This window comes from Serinus canaria, chromosome 20 (assembly GCF_022539315.1).
Source record: "Serinus canaria isolate serCan28SL12 chromosome 20, serCan2020, whole genome shotgun sequence".
NCBI lineage: Eukaryota > Metazoa > Chordata > Aves > Passeriformes > Fringillidae > Serinus > Serinus canaria.
In genome coordinates, this window is record NC_066333.1 from 8220968 (window position 1) to 8246645 (window position 25678).

Genomic DNA, 25678 nt, shown 5'->3' on the forward strand with positions numbered 1-25678 from the left:
AGCTGCTTTACAGTCTCTCTCTAACAGCACAACAGATTACCAAGACTTGAAAAACACGCTCCTTGTGTTCTCAGCACATCTATTCACAAAGGCCTACGTTGAAAAAGTCCAAAGTCTTAAACAGATAATGGTTATTAGACTTTCCATGCAACTGGGTAGGTGTGTGTGTCTTTCCCATGATAAGAGTTGGGAGAAGAGACTGAAGCTCTGGTTCAAACCACAGAGGCCTTGATTCTATGTTTTTAAATATTTGTTATTTATTTTGACAGTTTATCAATTCTAAAGACAAATATTTACATAGTGGGGACTTACTTGGTACTTGTGGTACAAATATTTATAAAACACTTCTGTGTTTTTGCCTGCCCAGTAATGTGATGATAATGAATCCTCAACTTCAGAATTGGTGAACAACTAATTTGCTTTTGTTTTTTCTTTAGGAGAATCAGTTTTAGAAGTGTTTGAAGATTTCTATCACTTACAATAGAATATTCAAAATAGACACCAGGTGAGTTCTGGACTTTTTTATTTCTTGTACATCATTTAAATACAAAATATTGCTGAGGAAACAAAGTTTCCTGCAAAAATCTCGTACTACCTCATGAAGCCAAGGCTAAAACACCTCATATTTTTTGTGGTAACACAATCTTGTGTATGCTTCTCCCATCTCCCCTTTAATTTTTTTTTTTCCTTCCTTGAAAAATACCAGATTGTGAGGACAACTCTGAGTGACTCTGAGACAGATGGACAGGATGTGGAGGCCAGTGGTGCTTTTTCCTTTCTGTGACAAATCAATATTTACTGAAGTGCTTTCAGGCTTCGTGGTTTTATTTAGACTTTTACTGATAAATACTGTTGGTATAGAATAATTCAGTTTTAGATTAACACCTAAAGTTAGGTGTTAGTATTAGCTAATTTTCTGCACTGGAAATCTTTGCAAAGCTGGAATCTTAGCTTAAGCCAACATTATATTTTATCACTTAGCAGCAATGCTTTGTGGAATCCAAATCTTTCCTAAAATACTCAAGTGCTTCCTAAAGTCATATAATAAAGTATCAACTAGACATTATTTTTATAAGACTGGCAAAACATCACTCCCAAGCTGGACTCTTTAATCATCTTTTAATATGCTCTTAAAACTGTAATTGTAGAGGGCTTGACAGCATTCCTTGTGTTACAGACATGTGCAGGGCTGGGCTGAGCTGGGGCAGCAGCAACCTCCTCCTATCCAGCACTTCTCTGAGTCTGTCTGTCATTCCTTCTGGTTCAAATCTTCCCTTTTGGGGATTCCTATGTTCTCTGTGTTACTGGTGATATTTTGGAAGACTGGGAGGATGTTGTGCTCTGGTTTTAACCAAACTCTTTTGCAAACAATATCCATTAAGGTTAATAACCTCCCATTGTCCTGTGTCCAGTGGGTATCATTCACTGTGTCAGCAGGAGGTGGATTTTCTCCTTCACAGTGGGATTTCACTTTCTGGAACAGCTGTTTCCAACCAGATTCCCCACCCTGTGTGTAGACAGTTCACTGTAGTGCAGTGTTTACCTGTGTACAGGTCTGGATGTTGGCACATCCATTCAGGGCATGATTTCATTATTTTATTTAATTTTTAGGAACTTAAACTGAAGAGTATACAGGCATGGAGAAAATTAGAATTCTGGAAATTGTGCTCCAGCTGGAGATCTTTAAAGCTAACCTTGTTTGGTGTCCTGTGCCCCTTTTGATTTTGATCAGTGCAGCTGAACAGCCATAACTCCTTCCTGTGGCAGCCTTTCCTCCAGCAAGGAAATTCAAGGGGCAGCAGTGCCTGTGTGACTTACACAGAGGGAGATGGGGAAAGGGATAGTTGAGGTTACAGTTTCCAAAGGTTTGTTCTGGAATAAATACTCAGTGCTTCAGCCCTGGAGGAGATGAGAACTGCTGTTAGTCTGCTTCCAGAGGCTAATGACACCCACATATTGTCCATGGAGTGAGCCTTCCATCCCTTTATTTCAAGGTAGCCCTTCCTGGATCCAACAGTGGTGGTTCTGTGTTGTCCCAAGCACCTGCTGTCTGTGTGAGCAGGGTCAGTACCTCCACCCTCCATTCTGCCACACAGCCCAGCATGTTTTCTTGGAAAAATGTGTCCCACTCACTGCCAGCTTCCACTGAAATTCTTTGCAGCATCTTGCAGCCGATCAGATGGAGTTTAATTCCTCCTTCCCTGCTTCTGGCCACCAGATCTGCTGTCACCCTTTTCAGTGCAGACATTATTTGGGATGTTCTGTGAGTATTTAATTCCCTAAACTGGAAGAGAGCTATCTTTTTTTCCCTTGGCTGTAATAACATTTTGCCATTTTAATGAGTTAAATACAACTTCCAAAAGGGTCAGCAGACTTGGCAGAAACTAAGGTATCACCAGTTTCGTGAAACTTGATGGGGTTCTTTTGGGAAGCTGAAAAGCAAATTAGTGTTTCTAGGGCTGAGTTTTCCATGGATGTATTTAGAACATTAAGGCTGACTTCCATAAATAACCTGCCAGGTTTAATCTGAGTCTTTTCAGCAAGGTGGTACTGAAAGCAGTCTGTTGTGGTAGAGCTGACTGAGGCAAGATATTGTGGTACTCAGATGGTTAAACACTCTGCTGGTTAATCCAGGAGATTACCTTTCTCCAGAGCCTTCCCAGAGAAACCTCTTCAGGGCATCCTGCTTGGTTAGAAAAGGGAGCAGATGGCTTGTGCTGCTGAACACAACAGTTTTTAAAAATACAGGGCAGCTTTCAGGATTGTGAATTAGAGCCACGTGTGAAAACAGCAGAAATGATACCTGAGTTTAGGAAAATTGGAATTTAAGTAACTTGCACCTTTACTGTCTGTTTCATATTTAAAAAGCCAAAGGCTGCATTCCTAGTGATAATACTCCTCTGTTCCCTTAAGTAAAAAGCTTCCCAGATGAATTCCCATCCCTGCCTTGTCCTCCACTCTTCTGCCAAGGCCAATGTGTCCATTTCATACCAGTCTGGAGAAATGAATGTTAACATCCCATTAGATCAAGCTGTGGATCCCCAGCACTGTTCAGATGGAAGCAATTAAGGATGCAGCAGTGTGGAATTGTATCCCTGTGCCTGCAGACTGACTGCCTGGGTCAAACTGAATTCATTTTTATTAAACAAATTGGCCCTAATTGAGCAGTGCAGATTTTGTTAAGCAGAACATGGTGTATGGCTGTGATCTGCAGCATCTGTCACCAAGGCCACGTTGGATTGATGTTACAGGAAGCTTGTTATGCTTAAACAGAGCTTCAGCTTTTAGCAAAAATGTCCATAATGCCCTGGAAGCTCCTGTTTGAAGCAGTATCTTCTTCAGAAGGGCTAAATCAATGTGTAAAATTCCAATCAGGATGCTTTTTTTCCCCCATTCCTGACTTCTCAGGTCCCTGTCCAAGAGCAGTAGTGACAGACACTCCTTGGCAGGGAGCTGCTGGCAGGACTGGTGTGCTGGAGCTGCAGGGAGGTTCCTGGGGGGGTGGGAGGAAGGGATGATGGGCACAGAGCAGGAGGAGCTGAGCAGGGAGCCTGGGAAGCAGCAGGAGCAGGCTGCTGTGATTAGGTAGATTATCAGAGACATGTCAGGATCATCAGTGTTTGACCTCAGCTCTGGGGCAGAGGGGGCTGGGAGCTGCCTTTGGGAAAGGCTAGCCCAGAGAGATGCCTCTGCTCTGTGCCTGGGTGGAGGGTTTCTTTCCTGAAATATGGTTTTCCTTTCCCTGAATCAGATTATGCCCAAGTAAGTGAGTTGTTTTTGTTGTGTCTTGTAGCACTCAGTAATTTTCTTGCCATACAGAAAGCTTTTGGTACTGAACAGTGTCCTTGAAAAGAAAATATTTTCTCTCCCTACCCACACATTCACCTTCCAGATTTGGGGTGTAGTTTGAATTTTTAGCCAGAGAATTAGAGTTTAAACAAATTATTATTAATAGTAATAATTTATAGCATCCTATAGGAAGCTTTAAGTTAAACTTGGGTAGAATTGCCAAAGGCTTCTTGAAGGAGATTAGATGAGAGTTGGGGTGAGCCAGTGTATTCCAGTTAAAACAACTGGGCTTGGTGAGCAGTGTTAAATGGATGTAAAGTCAGAGAGGCCACGTGAGGCAGAGAATCAACAGCAGGGTCTGAGCTGAACAAAACAGTGGTGATGTGTCTGTCCACATCCTTGTCACTTGGTCCCCCTTGTGTGGGTGTGACAATTCCAGTGTGTTGGGAGGAGCAGAGGTGTGGTCACAGCTCCACCCAGGCAGTGCAGGGGCTGAGGGCTGAGGGTGTTGCTTTCAGCCAGCCTTATGAAAGCTTAATTTGTTATATAAGACATAGGGTTAAATTAGAAAAGTCTGCTGCTTTAAATATCTTTTTCAAAGGCTGCATAATCTGTTGTGGGCTAATTGTAATGACATAATCCAAAAATAGCCAATAGTCTTTTCTTGGATGCTCATCCTGGCTGCAGTTCTGCAGCTAAAGAGCAGCAAAGCTGATCTCCTCAGGGTGGGAGAGGGCAGAACCAGAACTGGTCCTGGCATGGCACAGGGGGTGCCTCTAGGGTCTGTCACATTTGGATGTGGAGCAGGAGGTTAATCCATGTTCAAGTAGCATGATTTTAATTAGAATGCATGTTAAATGTTGGATCCACATCTTTAAATTGTGAGAGAGGGGATCTCCTCTCTGGGCAGACATTCCCTCTTTCCTTGTGGAATGCACAGGCTTGGTCACACTGGATTTGTCTAAGGATTCTGTTTGACCTGGTGCTGGTGATAAGATGGGAGACTGGGATTTGAGAGTTGTGGGGAAGATTGGTTTTTGGGGGTTTTTTAAATGTAATTTCTGAAATAGAAAATACAGATAAAGTCAGTTATTCCTATGCTAATGTAGTGCAAAAAGACAGCCTCAACAGCAACTTCCCTGTTGCCATGTTGGTTTTTATAGGTATTATCACAAGTAAATTGTCTTATAATATTAAGACTAAGAAAGGAGATGAAGTGACTTGAGAGATGTGTTATGCAGCATGTAGCTATAGCTGCACCTCAGCTCTTAATTTGGGGTTTTTGGAAAGAAGAGTTGAGTCTATACAGCAGGGATTCAGGGTGGCTGCTGTTGTGCCAACAATGTCATAGTTGTTTTCACTGATAATTCACTGAATTTTAAAACTTTTTGCCTTCCATGTGTGTAAAGAACCTTTTCAAAGCACATTTTATAAAAGCTGAATCTTGATGTGTAGACTTTGTTTTTGAGGACAGTTTGCTTAAAGAGGTTTGTTTTTTTTCCTTGGCTTAAGCATTTCTTAATCTTTATTTTTTTGCAGGGGCCAGTTCTCTCCTCAGGTTAGCTCGAGATGGCAGACCAGAGGCAACGCTCGCTCTCTACCTCTGGGGAGTCCTTGTACCACGTGCTGGGGCTGGACAAAAATGCCACTTCAGATGATATCAAAAAGTCTTACAGGTAAAGCTTTGAGTTTTGCATCTGTCCCAGTAGCACAAATGGCTTTAATTCAGTGTTCAGCAAACGGTCCATTTATGTAGGAGCCTCAGTTGGTTTATTTAGACCTTCTGCAAGAAAAATATGTGGGAAAAATAGGTGAAAACATGGTTGCTCCTTGCAAAACAGGGTGTGAAAACATGCCTAGGCTTTAAATTTTTCCATCTTCTATCTAGTAAGTTAAATTCTGAAATGCACGATGTCATTCTGAAAGGTCCTTGCCTAATTCTGAGCAGAGTTTTAAGACAGATCAGAGTTAAACTCTTCCTGTTGTGTAGTCTTGTATCTGTCTTAGGGGTACCACAGATGTGCAGAACTGCTCTGCTGTCCATCATTTCCACTTCTGGCACAGGGAGATGGAGATTAAAGATACAAATAAGGATGAAAACAGAGCATGAATGATTACTTTTTCCTGGAATTCTGTTCAAAAATTCTTGTTTTTTGTGGAGTTACTCGTTTAAAAGATTTTTTTTCCTGTATCCCTTTCCTTAAGAGATGGACACATGAAATGGCTTCATACTTAGCAAATAACAATTCCAAAAAAAGACTTTTGTAGCATCTTCCTTTCCCATAAATCTACTTAAAGGCAATTGCTGCTGTGACCAGTGGCAATGTGTTTGGATTACACTAGGGGTCAGCATCATCTTTCCATGAGGATACTCATGTCAAATTTATTTTCCTTTAGTCTTTAGCTTTTACCAAAGCTTTTTCCCTTCCAAAGTTACATGATGGCAACTACATGGTGAAGTCTATGAATAAACCAGATCCACAGATTCTCAAAAAATAGCTTTATATTCCTAGAAGCTTTAAGTGGAAGTTTGAATAGGTTATCTTCAAGCAACTGGAAAATAGTTTTACTTTCCTGGGGAAAATATTGTGAGTTTTTCCTTTGGAGGAGCAACCCTACAAGATCCTGGGGTGAAATGTAGCTGCTTCACACTTCCCTGAATCTTCAACTCTTCTTGTTTCCTCTGCTGCTCCTTTATCATGTTCAGTGTGAACATCCTCTGCTGTCCTGAGACTGTGGGGTTTGTGTATGTGTAGGAAATGGGAAATAAAAATATTTAATTATTGCAGCCTGACTAAGTCCTTTCAAGGTTTATAAAACTTGCTGTGCTTATTTCAGCCTTCTCTGAGGCTGGGGCACAAGTGGCAGCTGTGGACATGATTTACTGGAGCAGCACCATGCATGGTGAAGTGTCCCAAGGGCACACTCAGGCTGGTTCTAAATGCTGTGAGATACTTGCAGGCACATCCAAGTGCTTGCACACATCTTTGTTTAATGTTTGTCTAAACATTTCCCCACTGCAAAGCTGACATGTAATTGTCTGCAGACTCCTCCTGTCTTTCTCATATACGTGACTTTGTGGTCATTTTCTGTAGGAGGACAAGTACCTTTTGTGGTGCAGGAGAACTGCCAGCATGTGGCTCCGTGTCATTTTTCTACTTGGGAGCACGTATTTTCTCTTCATAAGGAGGTGTTTAGCCAGTTATTTCTACTGGTGTCTGTAAATAGCTTGGGCCTTGTGAGAACTAGCACATTTATCAATGCTTTATCTGATTTTTTTGTTATTTGTAAGAGATCTGGACTGATAGGGGGAGGTACGTTGTGATTTCCTGATGTCTTGAAACTCAGAAGTGTTTTCTATTCTAGCAAAGCTTGAACTGAAAAGTACTTTGTTCCTGCACAGGAATTGGTGAATTAACCACAAGTGATCGTGTGTTCTATTTTTGTGTTCAGACACTGCAGAAGCAGCAGTTCAGACACTCTTCAAGCAGCTGTAGCAACTTGCTTTTATTTACTCTTTGGTGCTATCCCTTAGACTTGTGGTGTGTTTTTCCTGTAGCAGGAGCAAAACTTACTGGTGGAAATTGCTGGAGCTGAGGATAAAAAAAACCCAAACCTATTTTTATTCAATGTCTCGTATTCTTTTTCCATTAGATTTCTGAGGGTCAAATCCAGCAGTCTGAAGTCAGTCCTGTGAACTAAGCTAGACACTGCTGTAGCCTTTTGTTATCATCTAAGGAAGAATCATCAGGGAAATTGAATCACAGATGAAGTAAAACAGTTGCAACTTCTCCCTTGAATGGCAGGCTACGGAATTAGAAAAAAAAAAAAAAAAAAAAAACAGGAACCCAAACCCCAGGTTTGATTCTCTTTTTTCTTTCTGCAGGAAACTGGCATTGAAATATCATCCTGATAAAAACCCTGATAATCCAGAGGCAGCAGAAAAATTTAAAGAGATCAATAATGCCCACGCAATATTGACCGATGCCACAAAGCGGAACATTTACGATAAGTATGGGTCTCTGGGGCTCTATGTAGCAGAGCAGTTTGGTGAAGAAAATGTGAACACATACTTCGTGCTGTCCAGCTGGTGGGCAAAGGTAAATAAAAGGGCACAGGAGTTATTCTGGATTGGTATTGGAAACTCTTAGAGAGCTCCATTTGATAACTGTTCTTGTTTTACCTTTGAAAATTGCTGAATTTCTGGCACCGGGTTAATTAATCTTCTCTTACTGTGCTGTGATCTTGAGTTCAGGAGTATTTTTCTAGGAACTTCTAGTGATACAGGTCTAATAAGCAAGACCTGGGTTACTAATTGAAGTTTGGACTCTTCTAATGGATTTAGAAGAGATAAGAATATGAAGTGTATTCTCCTATAATATTTGGTCAATATTTTTTGCAGAATGAGTCCTGACTGTGAACTTCGGCTTACAGAAAATCTCCTTGCATTTCATTCCATGGGTCCATTTTTCTGCCCTTTACCAGTGTTGCCTCCATCTCTTGATCCCCTAAGGAAGATAATAATTATATCAGCATGCTGGTTTGCTCTCTGTAAAATTACCTTTTTCAAACAATTGCACAGTGACCTATAGGAAGACTTTAATTTAGCCCATTGTCACTGTGATAAGCACCTGGCAGACCTGGCTGGTATGGAGCTGCCCTGCTCACATGCTGGGAGCATCAATCCTCAGCCATGCCCACAGCCTTGGGCTGCTCCAAGTCCCTGCTGTAGGTACATCATGGCCTGTGCAGCATCTGGTACAGCTCAGTCGTTTCCAGGGTTATTTAAGCGAGTTACAGCCTGTCCTGAGCTGTTGTACCCCTGGTTTTAAGTACAGATGTTCTTATTAGACCTGTACCTTCTTCCAGATGTAGCAGAATAGTCCACTTAACTTAAATTGTAGAAATTACTCAAGCAAACCAGGCTGGCAGTATTCACCTCAGTGTAAAATGTGGGCAACCATAGCCACTTTTACACGTGATTTGAAGTATTTCTCAGTGATAATGTACAAAGCTGTAGCTACTAAGTTCTGTCTCTGGACTGCTGTGGTTTTGCTCTCTGATTCTGTATCCAAGTCTCACAAACTCTGTGGTCATGGCACAGTAGACACAGATTATGACTATTTCTGTGTTTTCTGTCCTCTGCAGGCCTTGTTTGTGTTCTGTGGGCTCATCACAGGCTGCTACTGCTGCTGCTGTCTGTGCTGCTGCTGTAATTGTTGCTGTGGAAAGTGTAAACCGAAACCCCCCGAAGGCGAAGAGCAGGAATTCTACGTCTCTCCAGAGGACTTGGAGGCACAGTTGCAGTCAGATGAAAGGGGTAGGTGAAAATGCTGTGAGCTCTCTGGGATGAACATCAGTCACTGCTGGAGTGCTCAGTGAGCTGGTTGAGAAAAAAGCAGATCCTGGGGTGTGGATGATGAGAAGGGAATGTTTGTGCCACGAGTTACAGGGGTGATGCTGACACCAGAGATAAAGTTGCTAAAAACACTGGAGGGTCTTCACAGAACTTAGCTGGGATCAACTTCAGAGCAGTCAATGACCATCACTGTGTTCCTTCCACATCCTGGGGTAACATATGGACCAGATTGCTGAAAGGGGCTCTTGTACCCAAAGGTTGGGGATGTCAAGGCAGCTTTAATTGTGTCAGGTGTAGAGGAAGTGGCACTGCTACCCTTGTAGCTCTAATACTGTTTGTGAAGCTATTTCTGCAGGATTAAACCAATTATTTAAAATATTGTAGAGCCTTGTGTATGCTCTGATTACATTTTTAATGGGCACTGCTTAATGGAGGGTGAGGATCAGCAGCTTTTACAGGAAAAAAGAAATGGCAATAAACATTCCGCATGTAGAGTTGATGTGAACGCTGTTGTGTGCACACTGAAAATCAGGGAATCAATATAATGCTCCTAAAGGAGTGTAAAATGGTGTTATCAGAGGGTTGTGGGGAAATGTGCTTACCAAAACATACAGTGCTGTGTTTGTGCCTTGGTGTGCTAAGCCTTTTGTCTTCACTTTTCAGAGGCCTCAGACGCACCTATTGTGATACAGCCAGCATCAGCCACAGAGACAACCCAGCTCACAGCTGACTCGCACCCCAGCTACCACACTGATGGATTTAATTAAGTTAAGGAAACACTGTCATTAGAATGGATAAAAAAAAAAAAATACATGGCCAACTCAACACTAGAATCATGAACATTAGAAGTAGAGAATGGGGAGGGGGAATAATTCTGCCACAGTAAGAGGGCAGCTTTCCAACCTGCCGAAAATATTTTGTAATCCCTTCAGCCTTTTGTCACCTTTCAGTGTCGTATCTCAACGATACGTGAAGTGCTGTAGCATGCAGTATTTAAAGCAGTTTAGCTACGGTCTTATTTGTTTCCTTCTTTTTTTTTTTTTTTTTTTTTCCTCCTGTTTTGTTTTGTTTTTTGTTTTTTTATAGCATGTATGGAGTTATGTTAAATGTCTGTGGTGTAATGTATTGAGTTGTCACAATATCAGTGCGGTGGAGACATTCTGCATTTTAAGCAGCAGTACTGGCCTAAAAATGAGATTTAAAAAGTGTCACAGAAGCCACTGTTCTTCTGTACAGCTGAGCTGTCGAAGACCTTTAGAAGTTGAGGATTTTCATTTGAGTGCAACAAACCAATTCTTTCATTCCTCCTCCTATTCCTGCATTATTATCTAAGCAAGTTTACAAAGCCAAGAACCAAAAAATGCCAGTCCTGCAGAGCTGGAGTCCTCTCTAATGCTGGTTTTCAGCTTAAATAAATCTACCTTGAAAAATAAAAAGGGAGAGTTGCCAATCTTTGAACAGTAAATTGAACAGCTCGTTGTGTATGAGGCGATCTCCAGTGACAATGGAACCAAAACCTACTGGGAATGGGCTCCTGTGGTGGTGGCAGTGGGATTTTAACTCCAAGCACAATTCTGTTTTCATTTGAGTTCAGTTGTTTTCCTGTAATGCTAAAGACCAAATAGTGCAGCTTTGTTTCTGAATGCATGAGAATCTTAAAGTGAAACTGGTTAACTGGCTCTCACTGAGCAAATGGTAAAATGCAGACAGTAGGCAACAGCAGAAATGTTTAAAAACAACTGGTGTTTAAAAATTTGTTCTAATAATTTGAGACTTTAATAGGCAAGTGTCTTTTTTTTAAAGCTTTTGTAATACACTAACCCTTTAATTTAATTAACATCTTTGTGGAGTACTTAAATGGGTTTTAAAGAACAAACCACCTTTCTTTGTGTTTATATTGTATAATTTGCACATTGTCTTGCATTTAGATTTGTTTACACCATTGTTTCTCTTTTCTTTGGAACAACTACGAGGAAACCACTGAAAGGTTTCCTGTACTATTTTGAAACCAAATCAAGTCTGAATTCTGTTCTAGAAACTGTGGTTTACTGAGGTTTAACTGTTAAAAAGGCATTTTAGGCAGCTGCTGAATTACTGGTGTATTTTGTTGTCAATAGTCCTGCTTTAGGTGATCCAGAGTCAGATCTAGAACAGCTCCAGAGAACCCACACTTGGCACTTTCAGTGGGTAATTACAGCCTTGTTAATTTTAATTGTTACGGTTTTATATCACAATGCCTCTACTGTCCCTTGTACCCCCATCCCCCTGATCTGTTTCCCCCTCTTTCTGTGGAGGGGCTGTTGGCACCTTCCCCCCGTGTCTGCTTCTCCTTCACCAGCTCCAGGTGGTGCTTTGAAGCAGGGTAAAGATCCGCTGGTCTGCACAAAGACTGCCAGGAAAGGGCAGGGACCCAGAGAACTATTCTGAATATATTTTCCTGCTGTCTTTGCATGAGCAACGTGAAATCTGCCATGAAACCATGTTAAACGTGCTGGGTAGGAGAACATGTTCTCCCCAAGGTCTCAGTGCTCAGTGAGGAGTGTTTGCAACCCAGATTTTGCTGTGGCTGTTGGTACAAGCACATATTTGCCTGCATGGGAGCTTGCTGCAGATCAGCATGATTTTAGTACAATATCCAGCCCCCAAAATTCCCCAAAAAATCTGTTACTTTTAATTTATGGCTCGATTTCAGCAGCACACTCCTTAAGTCATTTCTTCTTTGCCCATAGTCCTTACAGACCTGAAATGTGGTGGTTTAGTGCTAGATACTTTTATCTTTCGACTTGGATGGCCTTGAGGACATTTGTGCATGATTTGGCTGGAGGTCCTTATTTAGTTAATGTCTTTCTTTGACCCCTTGTAACTAAAAGCCATCTTTAGGCTTAAACCCAATATAATTTTGTCTGTCCCTGTAGATTTCTCCTGAAGCCTGTTCTTGGTGTAAAATTGCACTCTGGAATACGATGGGGCATGTGCAGGCTTTGTCCTCTCCACATTTACTGGTTAAAATTGCCTGCATCTGCAAATTGTGTTCTTGGTTAAAAAAAAAAAAAAGGTATTGAGGTTTTTTGGCTTTGTAAATCAATGTGGCTCATCAGGGCAAGTCAGTGAATGAGGGAGGGGCTCTTTCCTGGAAGCTGTTCCGTTCCCTGTCCCTGTGTTCATCTCAGTGGATAATACAGAGATGGTTGTTGGGTGTTGCTCTGCAGCAGAGCAGCTTTGCCCCCAGTGCTGGGGGTTGGTTGTCACTGTTAATTTGGAATAATGCTCTTATTTCTTAACCTCTCTGGGCTGTTTCCAGAGAATTGGAGATGCTGCTGGGAAATTGTGGCTCCACAGAGGTGTGTGACACACCTGGAATCACTCTACAGGCTCCTGACAAGGGAACTGAAGTGTGGGCAGCACATGAGGACCAGAGGCAGAACAGTTATCTGTGGGGAAAGATGACATCCAGGATAAGTTTGCAGTTCTAGATCTTTGCTTAGCAAGGGATGAGTTTGGAGAGAGACTGCTTTCCTGTTGGTTCTGTCTGTGGGTGGTGTGTGAACAGGAAATTGGTCTGTTACATGCCAGAGTGATGTTAGATGCTCCAAGGGAAACCGTTCTGAGATCTCACTTACAGGGAATGATGGGAAAACATAATTCTAGAGGAGTATTCATGTTTTTTGAAGCTCTTTCAAGTCTGCCCATGTTGCTGCTTAATCTCTGAGTTTTGGATCATTGTGTATTAGTGAAGTTCTTCTTGAACAATGTAAGGAAGTGATTTAAACATTCCTTCTTTGAAGCCAAAACCGTGTCATGGCACATAAGTACATTAATGCCCACTTTTCCCCTCTTGAAGGGAGGGTGCAAGAGAACCCTGGGCTCTAACGCGAGTTGCACTTCATAATGGCCAAGTGGAATCCTAGTAAATGCAAAGTTCTATTGGGAATAATGGTTTAAAATCTGGCAGAGAAGCTCAGCCAGGAATGCTGAGCTTGGGCAAGGGGAGTTGCTGCAGCCTGACCTGGCTTAGTGCAGAATGTTTCCCTCCAAAATCAACCCTGACCACTGTCCATCTCAGTCCGGTGTTTTGCCAGAATTAAAACTTGAGCTTGGATTTTATTTATTTATTTGTTTCTTTAAAGTTGTATCATTTGTACAAGTTGCCTGAGTCCTCCATTCCAGTTGTTTGGCTGCCTCCATCCAGCTCCTCCAACCTCTCCAGCACTGATTTCCTTAGCACCTGTAGCTAAGGGTGAATCCCAGCTGGAGAGTTTGGTGTTCAGGATACTGATTTATCCCTGTGTTGCATGGCGAGCCATTCCTAGATTAGGTGAGGAGGGAAAGCTGCTGCTGAGAGTGCTCAGGTGCCAGCTGTCCCTCCTGGCACATGGAGCTGCTGGAAAAGGAGGTGCTGGATCTGTCCTGCCCATCCTCTCTAGGGATGGGAACATCCTAAACACACTGTACTGAAGGGGCATTACACCCCTTAAATGCCAGTCTCATTTTGTTAGTGATATTTGTAGGAAATTCTTAAATATTTATCTGTATATAAATATATGTAAGACCTCGTGGCATCCCATAGGGTGTCGGTTTTTGCTGGTCCCATGCGGTGATGTTTTAAAGCCATGTTCCCTTTTTAGTCTTTTTTTAGATTTGTAGTCTTTTAAAACTGCTTTAGATATTAGCACTCCTAGTGTTCTTAAAGTGGGATCCTCTTGGAGGTTTGGAGGGACAGAACAGAGGAGGAGGGCTTGGGCATGGTACAGAAACACTCAGTCCTGAAGCAGGGCTGTGGTCGGGGGAGTGCAGCTCTCCAAAACTTTCCTGTCAGCCTGTAAACACCTCACACAGGTGTAACCAGGGCAGGAGCCTGACAGAAAAACTATTCCTGTCCCATCTGTGAGGCAGTTTAGTGGTGTGGGAGGGACACCTGTGCACTCTGAGGGGCTGTTCCAGAGCATTTATACCAGGTACACTCCTTGAGAGCGGCACCTGCTTCTCTCAACTACTTTGTGCCCTTCCTCTGGTGCCCTTTGACCTTTTTGCCAAGTTCTGGATAATTTAGGAAATTTTGCTGCAGGTTTTTTGTACCCAGTGCACCTGTATCTTGGCATCATGTTTAACAGGTCACTCTGGCAGGGTGGTCTGGGCAGTTTGCAGCCCCCACCTCATGTCAGTAATTCCCAATGGTGTTTAAATGCATTAATCTTGGAGCACTGAACCGTAACCCCGCAGTTATAGTTTATAGTGTCAGGTCGATATAAACTTCACGTGCTTCAGCATCTGGTGCTGCTTCTCTGTATTCTAGTGGAGATCATCTAGTTTGTAGTATCTCATTGCACCAACAGCTGCTTAAAATCTCTCAAAAGAATCGTAGCCAGTAGCTCACCAGGTGGCAGGAAATTTGTCAGTGTTCAGCTCCCACAAGATCCATGGTCCCCTCCACGAGCTGCCTTTGGAGGCTTTCTGGGACTGTCTGGGACTCAGCAAGACTGCAATTCCTGTGTTCTTCCAAGAAGACACTTCCTTTACGAGGAGAAGCCACAGGAGGGAAGCTGGCTGTCTGATGTTTGCACAAGTCAATTGCCAGAAATCTGGAAGATGAACTTTCATTATGCCAATGTTACATGCACAGTTCATTTTGGTGTTCAAAGGATAGATGCTGGGAATTTCTGGTGGTTATATATATATATATGTATGTATATGTATAGAGGAAGCTCTTATATAAACTGGCTGTTCATTCCCGAGTGCCGTTGTCTTCTCTGCTCCCTCTCCCAGCCCTGTGGGTGTTCTGTTGCAGTCTGTGAGCGGTTGCTTGTCAAACCATTCCAAAAACTTAACAATCTACTTGAATTCCATGAGCTGCCCTTTGTCCCAGCTCCTCTGGATGGAACAGACCTCTGCCTGCTCCAGCTTTCCTTGGGAGGGGAGAAGGGAGAGCTGGCAGAGGGCACAGAGGCAGCTCTGGAGTGACTGGAACTTGTGCAACTGGCACATGGGGTGTTTAGATGTGGTTAATGTGATCATCACTGAAGCTGTGATAGAACACATGGATTTGGCTTTTTCCCTAGGCTTCACCACGCGGGACTCCCCAGAACAGGGCTGGGTGAGCTCATGGAGCAAGGTCCACCCTGTGCTGAGGGCGTGGGCTGCAACATCACGTGTGTGTATGTATGTATATATGCACATATGTATATATTTATACAACAGGTGTGCACCTTGGGTTTTTCTTTGGTGGTAAAAACATGAGATTTGGCTCCAAGTAGTGCTCTGAACTCAGCCAGGCAGGGGAAAGGTGTGAGTTTTGTGTGGCCACAAATTTGTGCTTCTTTGCTCTCAGCTGCAGGAAAACCCAAACCCGACCTGTGGTGTTGAGGGACTGGTGAGGACATGGTGAAGGAGCCTGTTGTATAAATAAATGGGTCCTAGGAGCAGGAGAAGCATCTCCTGCTCCCCACACCCTGCTTGGGGAGTTCCCACATGAGCAGCATGGGGTTTGCACAGCCAGGTGCTGTCCCTCCTCTTGCAGGTTGGTTCCATAAGGATTTGGAGTTACTGAAATTCCTACACCTGAAGCTGGCAGTGATCCATGTGAAGGCACAACGGTTGTGACTGATGCACATGTGAGTCCCACCATGTCCCCTCTAGCCATGCTGGATAGAGTCCCCACTGCTGTCCTCCTCCTCAGGCTGTTCCTGCTAGGGGCTGTTCCTGACATGCAGCATACCAGGGGTTCCTGGTTCACGGCAGAAATGAGGGAATATTGGGGAGATTTTTACTGCTGGCACCTCTGAAGTTCTGTTTGTGACCGTCACAACTGATGAACTCCAAGTTTGCCAATTCCAAACGTGCTGTTTCCGTGCTGGATGCTGAGCTGATCACTGTCATTCCTTCCTCCCTCTCACCCCATCATTGCCTGCCTTGCTGGGGCAGGGTGTGGATGGGTTGGTTGGTGTCACTGCTGACATCCCAGGCAGTTTATGTTCATTTTGCATGTGAGCAAGGCCCTGAACTGTGTCATTCCTTGTGAGGTTTGTTTTCCTGGCCCCTTAATGGAGCCAGAGGGAGCTGAGGATGCCAGGAGAGACTCGCCTGCATTTGCACTGCACTTCAACTCGGGCGGGGGATAGAGGGAGCCCATCTTTAAAAAAAGAAAAAAATAGTTTAAAAAAACCCCAAACCAAACCCACCACAATCGAAGTATAAATGCATCTGAGAAGCAAATATAATATAGACATATATCTATTTTGTTATGTTACTAAAGGACCATACTTTGAGTTGTCTGTAAGTAGACGTGGCTGTCTGAACTTTGTGGATTGTAACACTCGATACTACTGAGCTCCTGTACATACCCGTGGCGACAGCAGAAGGAATTATTTTCTGTTTTAGCATGGTAATTTGTGTCTTGTATGTCCGAATATAAACTAAAATAAAGATTGCTAAGTTATCGGAAACCACTGTTGTAAAATAAATGTTTTCAATGCAGAAATGCCCATCTGATTTTTCTTTCTTTATTTGCACAAGAGGGAGGGGCTGTGGGACAGGGTGGGCTGGCTAGGAAGTGGGAGGTGGGAAAGGTCACCCATCCCTGGGATGGGCAGTGGGTTCAGAGTCTTTGGGGCAGGAACTGTAGCCACTCCCTTGTACTCCTCCTGCACCCACCACAGGTTCTGGGCTGGTTTTGAGCCTGAAAGTCCAAAAAACTTCTTGTGATGGTGGACCCTGGCAGGTATTTGGGGTGTAAATGTGGGTTAGATTTGTTGGTGGGTTGGGAATTGTATGCAGGGCTGAGGAAGGCAACAGGGGCTGTCTCTGCAGTAAAAATACCCTTTTCTGGAGAAACTCAGGTTATTGTCACTGGGTTTGCTCCTGGTGTTGCTGGTGGAGAGAACAAAGATGAGTGGAAGATGTGCTGAAGGAGCTCTGAGACTGATCCAAGCCAAGGTGGGGACCAAGGCAGCACAAATCTGTCCTGCCCCCAGGTCCCTGGTGACTGTGGGGCTGTCCCTGCTGTAGGTGGCACCAGCGGCTGTTCTGACCCTGGGATTGTTCACTTTGGAAAGGTGAGTTCTGCATTTGATGGAGATGAGCACTAAATTGTGTTTTATCTTAGGGTTGTCAGGTTGGACAAGGCTTTGAGCAACTTGATCTAGAGGGAGGTATCCCTGCCCGTGGCCCATGTTGCTCTGGCAACACCAAAAGCTGCTGGGGCCGAGCAGCCCCTCCGGAGAGGCAGGAATGGAGTGCAGGGTCAGGCCAGGTTGGGTTCAAACCTGAGACCAAGCTGCTGGACTCAGGCATGTGCTCCTCACCACTTCCCTGCACTCCTCTCTTGGCACAGTCTGACCCTTACCACAGATTCTATCCCAACCCCTCAAGTCTCTGCTCCCTCACTGCCCCCTCTCTGATGTCCCCAGGGTGCCAGAGGTCCCGTCCAGCCCTGTGCCCACCCCAGTCAATCAGCCAAGGCTGGGTTGGCTGAGCTGGCCTGGGGGAAGGATATTGACCCCCTTCCCTGGCCTGCAGAGTGTGGGGCCCTGGGACAATTTTCCTCCTTCCACCAAAATTGTCAGTGCCTGTGAGCCTTCCCAAACCTGGTTCAGCCCCATCAAGCCTGGCAGTGGAGTGTGCACAGCTTGGGGCTGTGATTGCAGGAGGAGGATTGATCTGATGGGGGGCTCCATGCCCCAGAGAGGACACAGCTTGGAAGGGAGGAGGCCTCTGGGTGGGCTGCAATGCTCTTGCTGCCAATGTTTTACACAGATGCTCACCTTCCTCCAAGAACCGCCAAGCTCAGGTGCCACTCAATCTTGTCCCAAATCCCCAGCTGTGACACAAAAAGGTGCAGACTTGCTGTGAAGTTGGGAAGCAGCAGCTTTTGGAGCCATTTGCAGGGATACTGGAGAAGCCCTGGCTGGGTCTCAGGGTGCAGCTTCTAGCCAGGGCTGCACTACCTGCATAATTCAGAGATCTTTATGCAGATGGTTTTTTCACCCAAGGAAGCATCTGGGATTGCTCCGGTATTTTTGGGGTGACCTGGTTTATGAGGGGAAGCATAAGAGCACAGAGCAGGGCAGGTACGACTCTGACTTTAATGCACAACAGTGACACGCGGGACGCAGTGACAGGAACACTGCCTGGCAAGGTGGGGACTCCCTGGGCACGGCTGCAGCCCACAGCATGCCCCCCGTTCTCCGCTCTGCCGTGGTGTCTTGTTACGGGGTCGGTCTCCTTCATTCCCCCACCTCCAACGACCCTCCCTCATTTCCCTATACTCTGCAGCAAGAGCTTATTGCTGAGCGCCTTCTGGGCCAGTCTCTCCTCCCGGGACATTTCCAGGAACTCGCGCAGGAGGTGGAAGGTGAGATCCAACGAGTTGGGTTTTCCGTCTCGCCTCTTGCCGGTTTGCAGCGCCCGCCGGGCTCGGGAAGCCGGGGCGAGCTCTGCCCCGTGGAACAGGCACAGTCTTTGGGGCAGGGGATCGGTGGCGGGGACCGGGGCTCTCGGGGCTCCCATCCAGGGCTCCCAGGTGAGTTGGGGGGCCAGAGTCAGCCTGCGGGACGGACCCCGGGGCCACTGCAGCGGGGAGCAGGTCTCCGAGGGCAGGAAGAGCAGGACGAGGACGGAGGCAGCTGAAATCATCCTGACCCGCATCGCAGCCACTCCGGGGCCAGAAGCCTGCAAGAGCAGCCCCCCCCACCCCGGACCCCCACATCCCCCCCCGCTGCGGTCAGGGGTTACTCGAGGGGCTTCACCCCGTTGGGGACCCCCTCCCCAGGGGTGAAATTCCCTGGGGATGAAACCCCCCAAAACGGCGTCCCCACCCCCGCCGATGGGAATCCCACCCCCCGTTCCTGGGACAGGACCCTTCTGGGGATGGGACCACCCGCGGGCTGGGATCCCCCACCCGGGGACGCGACACCCCTTCTCCCGGGATGGAACTCCCCCCGGGCATGAGACACCCTCGGCAGCCAGGACGGGACCCTCCAGGACCTGGGATCCCCCCGAGAGGGGACAACCCCCTACCCCGGGACAGGACCCTCCTCTCCCTGGGACCAGACTCCCCCGAGCTCGGGATCCCCCGCCTTGTGTCCCGGTCCCCGTGCGCGTCTCACCGCTCTCGGGCGCTCCGCTCGCTCCACGCCTCCCGCAGGACGCGCCGCTCCGGCCCCGCGCTATATAGGGGCGGAGAGCCACGTGATGGGAGCGGGGCCGGGATCTGTCCGCGGTGCTGAACGGGGGGAGAGCCGGGGGGACACGGGCTGGGAGTGACAGTCCGGGGGAACGTGGGAGAGGGGAGAGTCTGCGAGGGGGGGCACAGGGGGTTCATGGTCATGTGAGTCCGGGGGGTATGCGGGGTGAGGCAGGGGGGGGGTTGTGGGGGGGGTGTGGGGCGTGGGGCGTGTAAGGGTGTGTGTGAAGCGGGCACAAATGTGTTCAGGGGCGTTTCTCGGTGTGTTGCGGGTTTGGGGGTTGGAAAGGTGAGGGAGAGGTGAAGGGGAGCTGGGGGGGTGGGAGGGGTGTGAGGTGAGTGTGAGTTCATGAGTGTGCCAGACAGACCCTCTGTGCGTGACGGGGTGCCTGGGGGGGCAGCAGGACCCGCCAGCCAAGCCCCACACTCCCCCATTGCTCCGGGTGGTGTTCCTGGCACCCGGGCCCTGAGCACCCCATGGAGCTCTCCCATTCTCCGGGGGCCAGGAGTGCCCATGGCAGAGGGGCACACCCGGCACACGCCCATGTGCGGGCTCGGCCCTGAGCTCTGCAGCGTTTCGTGTTGCAGGGAAAGTTTCCCGATGGCTCCTTCGGCAGTTGTTTGGTGAAGACAGCCCCGGCTGCCTCCCGGCTCCTCCCAGTGAGCCCTCTGCTGCTATCACACTGATGAAAACTTCACTGCAGAAGCAAAATGCACTCCTGGAGCACAATTTGACACAGCACAAAGGCGTGTTCTTCTGCTGGCCTGATCCTAGCACAGACACACACCTGGGCGTGCATCCCGGGATCCACAGCAGCTGTGCGAGGGATTCATTTACCTTTCCCTGCCTCCCTGCTGCAGCCTCTGTTGCCGGCCCCTCAGAGCTCAGCAATTGCTTCCTTCAACTTGCAGAAGCGCTGCCGTCTCTAAAATTAAAGTTCCCTCCTGAGGAACAAACTTAAGAGAAGGGGAAAAAGCAAACCAGCCCACATAAGGTAGAACTTGGATGAATGGCAAGAACCCCTCCCATCCTCCTCCATGACAAGAACCACATGGAAAACAAGGGCTCTGCAGAGTTCTGAGGGTCACAGGAAAGGGCTCAAGAGGTTTGTGGGGGTGGCAAGCCGGGGGGGCCCTCACCCCCCCCTTCCCAGGCTGAAGAATAGCTCCCAGCAGCGGCAGAGCAAGTGCTGGGTGGGCAGGAAGGGGGAGTAGCTGCCTCCTGCTGGCTTTGTGAGCTTTTAAAGTCCTTTTCTTCACTGAATCATCGAGATCCTCTCTCATTTCCACTGCTTCACCTGAGGCTGTTTTTCTCCCTATCCCCCATGCCTGACCCCAGGGTGTCCCCTACCCCGATACCAGTGCTGAGCCTGGCCCTGCTGCACTGCCAGGAGCGCTGCCTGCAGTATCCCCACACCTGCTGGGGGCTCATGGCAAATGAGACCCCAAAATCCCATGAGGAGATGAAGCCTCCAGTAGAGACTGGATCGCAGCATGGGGAATGGAGCTGCCTCCCCTGGATTGCCTGGCTGCTCATGGGGGCTCCCAGCATGGTTTTAAATCTTCTTGAAGTCGTTCTAGGACTTGGCAGGTCCAGGGGTCCAGCTCAGCAATTTTGGCTCCTCCCCTGCACGTGAGGCTGGGCTGTCTCTGGAAAACTCTTCCTACTGTTCCTAGCCCATCTCCTGGGGCTGCTCTGCAGAAGCAGCGCCTGGAAGGGCCAGGGGCTGCGACAGGGAGAGATGCAGCAGGAGGAGCTGTGCCCAGAGCATCACTCAGTGGGCTTTGGGGACCACCTTGTCTCAGAAGAGTGAGCCCATTGCTCACTAGAGATTTCTGCTCCTGCACCACTGCGGGCACAGCCAGGGGCAGGTGCAGAGAGAGGCAGCTCTGTTCACCCCTTGCCCCCATGGCCTGCTCTGTGGCTGGTGATGTTATACACCGTTTACCTTTACCATTAGTCATTTACTTGTAGGAAAGACAGTGATTCTGACAAGTGTATCTTGGACTTGTGTTTTATTTAGGCAGCTCAACTTGAAAAATTAAAAAGACCTTTTTTTTTTCCTGCTCCCTTCATAAATTACTGACAAATCCAACGCTGATGGGCTTTGTGCACTGCCTGGGGATTCATTATCGTCACTTTCAGGGCTGTCACTCTCCTCCTCTAGTCAGGAATGTGAGGAACGAAGTGTTAATGATGCTTTCAGGGATGCCAAACTCACCCCTGGGCTGCGTTCGCTGCACACAGAGGCGCAGATCCGGGAGGGAGTAAGCGAGGTTCCTAATTAGGTGCTTTTGATGCTCAGAGCCTCCTGTCACATGAGAAGCAGCTCACAAGCGGCAGCTGCTGCATCGCCGGCCGGCCGGGGCAACTTCAGCACTAAGGTGTGGCCGAGCTTCCAGCAGCTTCTCCTGAGGAGCAGACAGGATTTGCCAGCCACTTTTCTCCTTTTGCTCCTTGGGGGCTGACACCCACTTTAGTCTTTACCCAGCCTCACAAACCGCCGTGCCACGGTGCAGATGAAGCTCTGGTGTCTGCCTGCTGTGCTTCTCCATGTGCTGGGTTGAGGTGGCAGCTGTGGGGCTGGTGGGGGTTGGTGCTGCCCGTCCTGCTCTGGAGGAGGCATCTCATGGGCTGACGAACCTGAGATTGACCCTGATGTTTCACCATTCTCAGGTTAGACAGTCCTTGAGGTGCCCCTCGCTGGGGCAGCTGCCGAACCCCCTGCCTTGTGCCTCACATCGTGTACTTGCCCAGGTCTCCCAACATCTGAAGAATTTGGAGACAACAAAGAAGCAGCCCCTTGGCTCTGTTTTTATGTTGGGGTTGTCTGTGGGACCAACTCAAACCTCCTCACATTGCCCTGCATGCTGCCAGGGAATCGAGGGATCACAGAACCATTTGGGCCCTCTGAGATCACCATTCCCTCATGGCCAAAACCATCACTAAACCATGTCCCCAAGTGCCATATCCACACTTCTTTTAAATCCCTTCAGGGATGGTGACCCCACTACTGCCCTGTGTAGCCTGTTCCAGGGCTGGACAAGTCTTATAGTAAAGAAGTGTTTTCCCTAATATCCAATGTAAACCCTTCCCCGGTGCAATTTGAGGCTGTTTCTTCTCATCCTGTCACTTTTTACTTGGGGGAAGAGACCACCCCACCTGGCTACACCCTCCTTTCAGGGAGTTGAAGGAAAAAATGAATGTTAAAAGCTTTTCAATCAAAATGAATGAACTTAGTACGAAACTGAAAGGAAAGGTTTTCCCACTGACAAGCTCCATGCAAGCAGTGAGCGAGCCTGGAAAGCTGTCACAAAAATCACAGTGAAAGGAATCTGTAACCTGTTTTCAGCTCCTTTCTGCATTTCTTACTTTGGGTCCAAACACCCTCCCACTTCTGTGGTGGGGACTGAGACAGATGCAGCTCTAAGTACTCCACACACAGCCAAGACTATTCAATAGAGGGACTCTGGATTTCCCCCTGAGAAAAGGAAGAAAAATCTTTCTGACAGGAGCAAGAGAATTGTGCAACCACTGCCCAGCTTTACCTTCTCTGATACCTCCATTGGAAATCTGTGCAGCTTTGGGGGATTTTAAGGTTTGTACTATGGCTTTGTAAAGATGAAAAAGAAGAGGTAAAAGCCAATTAGAATTAGTTTTCTTCCAAGCAAGGTGAAGTTTTAGTAAGTTTGGCACAGAGAATAAAGTATGGCAGAATCCTCTCAACTAGCCCCATGAACAGTGGAAAATTCTTCCAAAAATAATCAGGAATCATTTGCAGAAGGAAGAAAAAGAGGGTGCAGGGTAGTGCCTGCCTTACCTGTGAACCCAGGACCAGGTCCCCTGCACTGCTGCCAGCCCTGGCCCCTCTGGCCTGCTCTCCTCCCCCTGCCACCCCCATGCTGTCTTTTATAGCCTTTCTTGTCCCCTGGCTGAGCTGAGCTGGGCCACAGCGAGCTGCCACGCTCTCTGCTGGCTTCCTGTTTGCTCATCGAGAGCCTGCGGTAAAATTTCCATTACACGCTGGACAGGCAGGGTAGCAGAGAGAAGTGAGGCAAGAAATGGAACCCCAACACATATCTGTGTTTCAGTGGTTCTCTCAACTCTTTTGAAAATGAGAAAGTGCTGTTAGATGGAGACAGAGGTGAAAAGGGGTGTCCTGGCTGTGTGGGAACTGAAGGCCATCCTGCCGTCTTGGTTCAGCTGCTCTGGGTTCCTCCTCCCTGTCCCCAAAGGGATAGAGAAGTTCAGCTCCTCAGTTCAGCAAGAAGATCCTCCTTCCCACCCACCACCCCACAAAAGTGTTTCCCAAATGCTGCCTCACTGAATGGAGCTATAAGACAAAGCTCTGTCCTGCTCTGACCAGAGATTGTGGGGCTGTCTGCATCTCCCTTCACTCTGCCTCAGCCAGCAGATCCTCCAGCATAACCCAGAGAGGAAAGATCAGGATGAGAGCAATTTATTTCAATTTTTCATTTATCCTCAGTGTGCAGAAGAACCCTTTTGGCTGTAAAATAGAGGAGGGCAAAGGGAAATGAGGAAAACTGCCTACCATGAAAATATGGAACCTGTCAAAGGATCCACGCCCATCTGGAGTAGTGTTTCTTGGTCTGGAGGGGAAAGACTCCATGGCTGGAATGAGATGAGCTTTTAAGTCCCTTCCAGCTCCTTGTAGGAATCTATGATTCAACAAATGTATACTGAAAATTCACTGCAATGAGCAGGAACACATTCCACTATCCCAGGTTACTCCAAGCCATGCCTAACCTCGCCATGAACACTCCCAGCTATGGGGCAGCCACAGCTTCTCTGGACAGCCTGTGCCAGGGCCTTGCCACTGTGACAAGGAAGAATTTCTTCCCAATGTCCAATCTAACCCTGCCCTCTGTCAGTTTGGAGCCATTCTCACGTGGTCCTGTCATCTCATGCCCTTGTTCAAAGGCACTGAGGTCAAATAAAGCCTTAAAATATCTTTGATGTTTCTGAATGCCTCTGAGAGTGAGTTTGGCCAAGAATCACTCTAAGCAGCAGATGGCTTAGATGAGTTTGATTAAAGGTGCTGCTGAATAAGTTTCCAGTGGCACCAGGCAAACACTTTCATGTGTTGCCTGTCGGACATATCGGCTGATCGCTGTGCACAACACTGCTCATTCAACAGCTTCAAAATGCCCCATTTTTCACCACTGTTTCGATATCAACTTCTGAAAACCGCCTCTGCTAATAGAGCAGGGTGTTTGATGCCAGCCCTGACAAATCTCCTCGTTTATAATACACGGAAATTCAGCATTTTTTTAACAATTGGCCAAGAATGTGCCCTGCAGAGCCATAGGCTGGACAGGCCAGGTCTTGAAGGTCTGGAGAGCTGTGACACACTGTTCACCCAGACCAGGTCTGGGAGGTGACCTTCACGGCACAGCCCACTCATTCAATGAATTTCCTAGTTCTCAGCTGAGTGCTGGGGCCAGCACACAGGTTTCGGCCCACAAGATCTGTGTCTTTCTGTACAAATAAGAATCAAGCAGGTAACGAGCTCAGAAGGAAATTGAATTTATCTTCCTACCCATTGTTCCCCTGGCTCCTTTCCTGCCCCGAGAAGCCCACAAGGGGGGCAGCCCCCAGCACTGGAGCTCCGCATGTCATTACCTCAGGCAAGGAGAGATTTCATCTATTTCAGAGAAAACCGAGCCCATCTGCTTCAGAAAGAGAAAACACAACCCGAAAGTCCTCATCTCAGGTGTTCCTGCCTCAAAATGACTTTGGTTGCTCTTTGATGGTCAAGCAGACATTGTTCTCCTTTTTTCTGTTGGCTTTTTTTTCCTGTTGGCTTTTTTTTCTGTTGGCTTTTTTTTTTTTTTTTTAAACCGCTCGGGTCTATTTTTAGTGATGAGGGGATGGTGCTCAAGAGGCCCTGCCATGGGTCACCTCAGTGTGGGTTTGGGTCACTCTGCATGCCAGGCAGGAAGTGAAGCACAGCCGCTCCTGGTGGTCCTGCCATGGGCACAGGGACCCCGAAGGTGGTGAGGGGCTGCAGGTGCTGCTGAGAGCAGGGGTCCCAGGTTGGGGATTTGGGATTGAAATGATGGCAGGCAGATGAAGTGGGACTCCTGCCATGGGAGGTGGAACCCAGCCATAGCAGGGTGCTACAGCTGAGCCCATGGGCACCTCGTGATAGCAATAAATCAAATGCTTTTTTTTTTTTTTTCTTTTGGTCTGATTTAATGAGATATGTGGAAATGTGTTTTGCAATGAGAAAAGAAGGGTGGGGTTTTTTTTTGGTCCTTTTCTCCAGTGTCTCCATGTTATGGACGAGGCATTAGGGAGTGTAGCCATGTGCCACACACTCCTGGCTGGG

The 25678-nt window shown here is 47.1% G+C and overlaps 2 protein-coding genes across 2 annotated transcripts; one reads left to right on the top strand and one right to left on the bottom strand.

Moving 5' to 3' along the window:
- The first annotated feature begins 207 nt into the window (after nucleotides 1-207).
- Nucleotides 208-16626, top strand: DNAJC5 (DnaJ heat shock protein family (Hsp40) member C5). Its single transcript, XM_018917328.3, has 5 exons — nucleotides 208-505; nucleotides 5329-5465; nucleotides 7676-7889; nucleotides 8938-9109; nucleotides 9812-16626. Exons 2-5 carry the CDS (start codon nucleotides 5359-5361, stop codon nucleotides 9913-9915), a joined length of 597 nt encoding a protein of 198 aa, XP_018772873.1. The 5' UTR covers nucleotides 208-505; nucleotides 5329-5358; the 3' UTR covers nucleotides 9916-16626.
- Nucleotides 16627-18237: 1611 nt separating this feature from the next.
- On the bottom strand, nucleotides 18238-18840 carry LOC108962457 (corticoliberin-like). Its single transcript, XM_018917165.3, has one exon. The coding sequence runs from the start codon at nucleotides 18785-18787 to the stop codon at nucleotides 18395-18397; it is 393 nt and encodes a 130-aa protein (XP_018772710.1). The 5' UTR covers nucleotides 18788-18840; the 3' UTR covers nucleotides 18238-18394.
- Between the last annotated feature and the right edge of the window lie 6838 nt (nucleotides 18841-25678).

What these genes read in the sequence shown, in the direction of transcription:
- DNAJC5 (XM_018917328.3), top strand. Translation starts at nt 5,359, where the DNA reads ATGGCAGACCAGAGGCAACGCTCGCTCTCTACCTCTGGGGAGTCCTTG. An exon ending in TGTCCAGCTGGTGGGCAAAG is followed by an intron (nt 7,890 to 8,937) that starts GTAAATAAAAGG and finishes TGTCCTCTGCAG; the next exon opens with GCCTTGTTTGTGTTCTGTGG. An exon ending in GTTGCAGTCAGATGAAAGGG is followed by an intron (nt 9,110 to 9,811) that starts GTAGGTGAAAAT and finishes TTCACTTTTCAG; the next exon opens with AGGCCTCAGACGCACCTATT.
- LOC108962457 (XM_018917165.3), bottom strand. Translation starts at nt 18,787, where the DNA reads ATGCGGGTCAGGATGATTTCAGCTGCCTCCGTCCTCGTCCTGCTCTTC.